Source organism: Dreissena polymorpha, chromosome 4, assembly GCF_020536995.1.
Source record: "Dreissena polymorpha isolate Duluth1 chromosome 4, UMN_Dpol_1.0, whole genome shotgun sequence".
NCBI classification, from domain to species: domain Eukaryota; kingdom Metazoa; phylum Mollusca; class Bivalvia; order Myida; family Dreissenidae; genus Dreissena; species Dreissena polymorpha.
In genome coordinates, this window is record NC_068358.1 from 79,912,970 (window position 1) to 79,918,121 (window position 5,152).

The window sequence follows — 5,152 nt, forward strand, 5'->3', positions numbered from 1 at the left end:
GGTCTTGAATAATTCATACATACCATTTTATAAATTGAAAAAAATAAAAATAAAAATCTTACACACTTTCTGAGATTTGGCACGAGGTATTATATGATATATATATGTTTTAAGTTATTTCATTTTTTTTTGCGGACGAATGTTTTATCTTGTGTCATGATTTTTTGAAAAATACTTTTTTTACGGCAATCTCTTGTTGTGTTCTCTATATTGACGATCTTTCCTCAGTCTGTTGAGAAGGTCCTGCATAATTATGACATTAGGCCATACCCTTTCTAAGTATACCGAGTTAAATACAAGCATCATACATGAGAAATCTCCTCAGCGTTTTTTTTCGCGGTCTAACGGACTGAAAGATGAACGGACAGAGCGATATGACGGACAAAGTATCATTCGGTGAAAATTGTTGAAAAGAAATAACACACCAGTTAGGAAGGTAAAACAACTATGGTTTTGTAGTTTTAGCTGTTAAAAGACGAATCTTAGACTCCAATGTTTGAAATAAACATTATTTTTCTGCATTGACACGTTAAAAATTTCTATCTATATTTATATTAGAACACTTTATCAATGCATGTTTGAACGGTGTTTGTAGTGCGCCATTACACACCCTGAAGTTATTGTCAAATTATAATAAAAAGTTCCAGTGGAGGGATATAAATTAAATATATACTGTCAGCCGTGAATGCGTAACCAATCCTGTCTGAGTTTGCAACAGTCCGACAGCACGACCAACAGCAACATGCTGATCATCACAGACGAGCTCACAAGACCGATGACCTTTGAAGAAAACCTCGCGTCTTCGCGACATTTCTTCTTGAAAATAGCGGCAATTGTTTCATTTGTTCGGATGGCTGTATCCCTTACAAGCAGAGCGATGATTGCCTCTTCTGTCATACCTGCAAACGTCTTGTTCGGGTAACACAGACACGGCATCAGGAAGAGTGGGCGGGCTCTGCTAGCTCCAGGGACAGCCGCAGTGCTAATGGGTTCATCTACACCTGAATTTAAGGCGGTAGCTACAGGTATATCGATACACTAGTTAGCGTTATATTTGTCATCATGATTGCTTTATACATATTTTATTATTTATGAAGAAATTTAATACTTCTAACAGCAATGTGTGTAGTTTGTGGTTAGAATCATCCTCACCTAATGCGCATTCGACTTCCATTCCAGACCAGCTCAAGACACTTCCATTCATCTGACAAGATCTGTTCCAAAGTGAAAAAAGGAACCCTACTAGCTAAGCAAACGTTCCAATCCTATAAACTTAAGATGTTTGTAACTTATCTTGTGAACACACAATGGAATAAATATAAACCAAACGTGAAAAGTAAACGCAAGCTTAACTATCTATAATGTCATAGCATGCTACACTATTTACATAACAACAATATTGACATTTTACTTTTAGGAAGTGTTGGTTTGTCATGTCGTGTTCATGATTTGCTTTAGTCTTTTTCAACGAAATCATACAATTCAATTGTTATTGCAAACGCCAAAACATTCTCTCAACATTCCCCTTCTTTGTTTTGTTTGTTTTTATGCTAGACACAAAAGACATACTTGACATTGTCAGAAAAGAACGTCTTTTCGACAGTTCTATCTGTATGACAACACAATAACAAGCATACAAATGATCAAATCTATGGTGTATGTCAAATCTAACCCTAACGGTTAATGCCAACTATTAATGGGTCCACAAAGAACCCATTTGGATGATGTCTTGCTCTTAATCTTTAATGAACAAATCGCTCCTAATCGGTTGTCAAATTAAATTATAAGCATAGCCTGTGGTATTAATCATATGAATACTGTAGTGTGTTCATGTTTATGTAATGAACGCGTCAAACGTTGTCGTCATTATCACACGTAGACTGTTACTGTTAAATATAGTCAAGTGCATTTTGACATTTTTAAAGCTTGTTCCGCGCTTTGAAATGAAATGTTTTATATAATTTGTTTTTGTTGCTCATGTTCGCCATAACAATAGACATAATGTATTTATGTTCAATTGTTGGAACCGTAGTGTAGTGGCAGGATGCTAATCTAGTAATTGGAAGGTTCCTGGGTCAAATCCCGCTCAAACCACGGAATTTTAATGAGCATAACAATTAATCCTACGCTTGCGCCTCTGCATCCAGGAGTATAAAATGGGTATATTGTTGAATGAGAGGGAAATAAGCTAATGTACAGTGGCTGCATACTGCGCCGAATGTAAACGGGCTATAGTATTCTAACTTGACTATAAATGCATGTCTTTACCTTACTGTTTGTCAGATGATTTGTTAAAACAAATGAAACAGGTTTAAGATTATTTTCTAAACGTGTTAAAATTTCTCTTCCAGAAGACTTGTTGTTTTCGAAAGTGACTTACCTCGTCAATTCGCCATTAGTATGGTATCCCGGTAGACAGGTGTACTCAGCAATAGAACCCAATTCCTGTCCATTCGACAAACTGACAGTGAACAAAGATCCGTTCGTCAAGTTTGGACAGGTGTCTGAAGGAACATAAGCGATATTTGTAACCTGTTTCGTTATTGTTAACCATTCTCTAAGAAGTATGATATATGCATATACACCAATCATTTTGTTGAAATAAATTTGAAATAAATTTGGTTACCTGGTTTATCGTCGGAAATGGCTAAGAAGGTTGTTTGCCTACCAAATGTTTCTAAAATCAAATTAACTATTCATTCAATATAATAAAACAATCTGTATCATGGGTCTATGTGGAACATGTGGAAACAGTAACATTGATTGAAAATCATAATTCGAATGGTACTATAATGCCACCATATGTTTTACCTATCTCTCATGAACATTTTAAGACATGCTGAACGATATGTACATTACCATGCTTTTCGCATAATATTCCGTACGACTTTGAACAAGTGCTGGTCCGGAACTTAAACTGGTTGACGCATGTGCAAGTTTCTTTGCCTATACTGCTTGGCTCGTTCGAATCCCAATTCGCCCACGTAAGGGGATACTTTTGTGTATCTGTGGTCCAGTATGCCTGATATCCGTTTCCGAAGTCAAACCAAAAACACCCTATCCAGAACTCAGGTATATTGGGGGACGGTCCACTGAAATTGTTATGAGTGTCAAACATACTGATCGACATTAAAGGGACATTAAGAGGATTGCTCATAGACCTATAATGTATTAAATACACTGATAATTGCATGAGCACGTATGGCCGATTGGTTAAAGTGTCGGCTTCTACTGCAAGGGTCAGTGGTTTGAGCACAGATTAGGATAACATTTTTTTCTTGTTGCTTTCATTTTATTCTTTATTTGTGCCGGAGCTATTAAGCACCTTTTTACATTTATCAATATAAACCATTTAATGATACACGTATATACATGCCTCAATTTGTGAAAATGTCCCTTCAATAGTATATACATAAGGCGTACATATTTTTGGAAAAAATAATGTCAAACGTTTCGTTCAATAAAGCAGACATGATCTCACATAGTAACATGACATAACTATCTTTCCCCAGAGATGAAAATTTGGTGAAAATATTTTGAAAACAACAAAAACAACATAAAAAACACCATTGATCATGCAGACACGGTCGATATTTTATAATAACATATACATATATAGTGTATACTTCAAAGAAAACATTTACTTTTTAATTCTACGTTTTGGATATGTTCTTTATCATAATTCCCACTTAAAAACTTAAGTTCGTATTGTCAATTGGTTTTGTGTTTGTAATTGCAGACTTAAAACGTTAGTAATGTAGTTCGTAGCATGACACAATCCTGGTTTTGTGGCATTGTTATCATGTTTCTGGTCTATTTTATAACATAATACAAAGCACCCTGTGCTGTATGTGCGTATGAAGTTTTATAGCTATGATGACCGAGACGCAGGTAATAAAATGTTCTGGTGAATGCAGTCGTAACTATTTAAGATACAGTAGGTTTATGTATTAAAAGTCAAAGGGTCAGTACCAATTACACAATGTATGATGTTGTTTTCATTTTTCTCATGTTTAAACACTGACTTTACACACTATTGCCGTGCGGACATGATTTTTTTAAAACTATTATATCCTACCAGAGCATGGGTATGGTTCCGTAGCTTGTGTATGCTGTCCAAAATATATATAAACAAGAAATATCTATACGGCGTTAATAGTTCAATGATCAAGGATAGCGAATGTCTTTTTCTGTGCAGTTCTTAGCTACGCACACGCAGTACGGGATGTTACGCGGAGTTTTATATTATTATATATTGCTGGTCATAACCCTAAAGATACTAAACAGAAAACCAAGAGAAGAATGGAAGTGAAATTAAAACATATGAGTCAACCGGCCACACGCAAAGTATTTGTATTTATAGTCGCATTCTTCGAACAAACCTGTTTTAGTGGTATGTCGGGCATTGCTATTTGATTCGATTATTAACAGTATCGAGAATCATCGCGCTCATGCTTAATACATTAGTCAATATGGTGGAATTATTATTGTTAAATTAATCAAAAATAATATTTATCATTGTATTGCTAAAAACACATTAAAGCCACACACCTTGAAATGAAATACATGTTAATCAATACATAAATATGCTATTTGAAAGTGTGCAAAATTGTTATTAAATCTATAGCCTAGTTAGCCAGTAATTTATTATTTTTCAAACGGTAGGTACGCTTTTAAAACCGAAGGTAGGGTTTCTATACGTAAACCTTTATTTCGACAAACGCGATTATTTTTAAGTTTTAAAGCGTACAAAAGACGGATTTCAACCTTGTAACCACCAGATTTATTCTAATTGGAATAGATAAAATTTAGTCTATAGCCTAGTTAGCCAGTAATTTATTATTTTTCAAACGGAACCGCTTTTAAAACTGAAAGTAGGATTTCTAGACGTATACGTCCATTTCGACAAACGCGATTATTTTTAAGTTTTAAAGCGCAAAATAGACGGATTTCTACCTTGTAACCACCAGATATATTCTAATTGGTAAAGATAAAATATGATTCTTATTTATACTTAAATTTACTATGCCAAATAAAGTGTGTGGCTTTAAGAATCTATTATTGACATACCATAATATATTGCTGAATATCTCCATTTAACATATTTCTGGTCTAATGAAAACTCCAGGTCACCTAGTTCACGGATAGCGTC

General features: G+C 34.7%; 1 protein-coding gene across 1 annotated transcript; it reads right to left on the reverse strand.

Annotated features, from left to right (window-relative positions):
• Positions 1–473: 473 nt before the first annotated feature.
• LOC127878533 (uncharacterized) lies at positions 474–3,118 on the reverse strand. Its single transcript, XM_052425065.1, has 4 exons — positions 2,860–3,118; positions 2,381–2,504; positions 1,153–1,214; positions 474–1,001 (listed from the first exon to the last, which is right to left on the reverse strand). Exons 1-4 carry the CDS (start codon positions 3,116–3,118, stop codon positions 676–678), a joined length of 771 nt encoding a protein of 256 aa, XP_052281025.1. The 3' UTR covers positions 474–675.
• Positions 3,119–5,152: the final 2,034 nt, after the last annotated feature.

What these genes read in the sequence shown, in the direction of transcription:
- LOC127878533 (XM_052425065.1), bottom strand. Translation starts at nt 3,118, where the DNA reads ATGTTTGACACTCATAACAATTTCAGTGGACCGTCCCCCAATATACCT. An exon ending in AATATTATGCGAAAAGCATG is followed by an intron (nt 2,505 to 2,859) that starts GTAATGTACATA and finishes ATGTTCCTTCAG; the next exon opens with ACACCTGTCCAAACTTGACG. An exon ending in GGAAGTCGAATGCGCATTAG is followed by an intron (nt 1,002 to 1,152) that starts GTGAGGATGATT and finishes CCTTAAATTCAG; the next exon opens with GTGTAGATGAACCCATTAGC.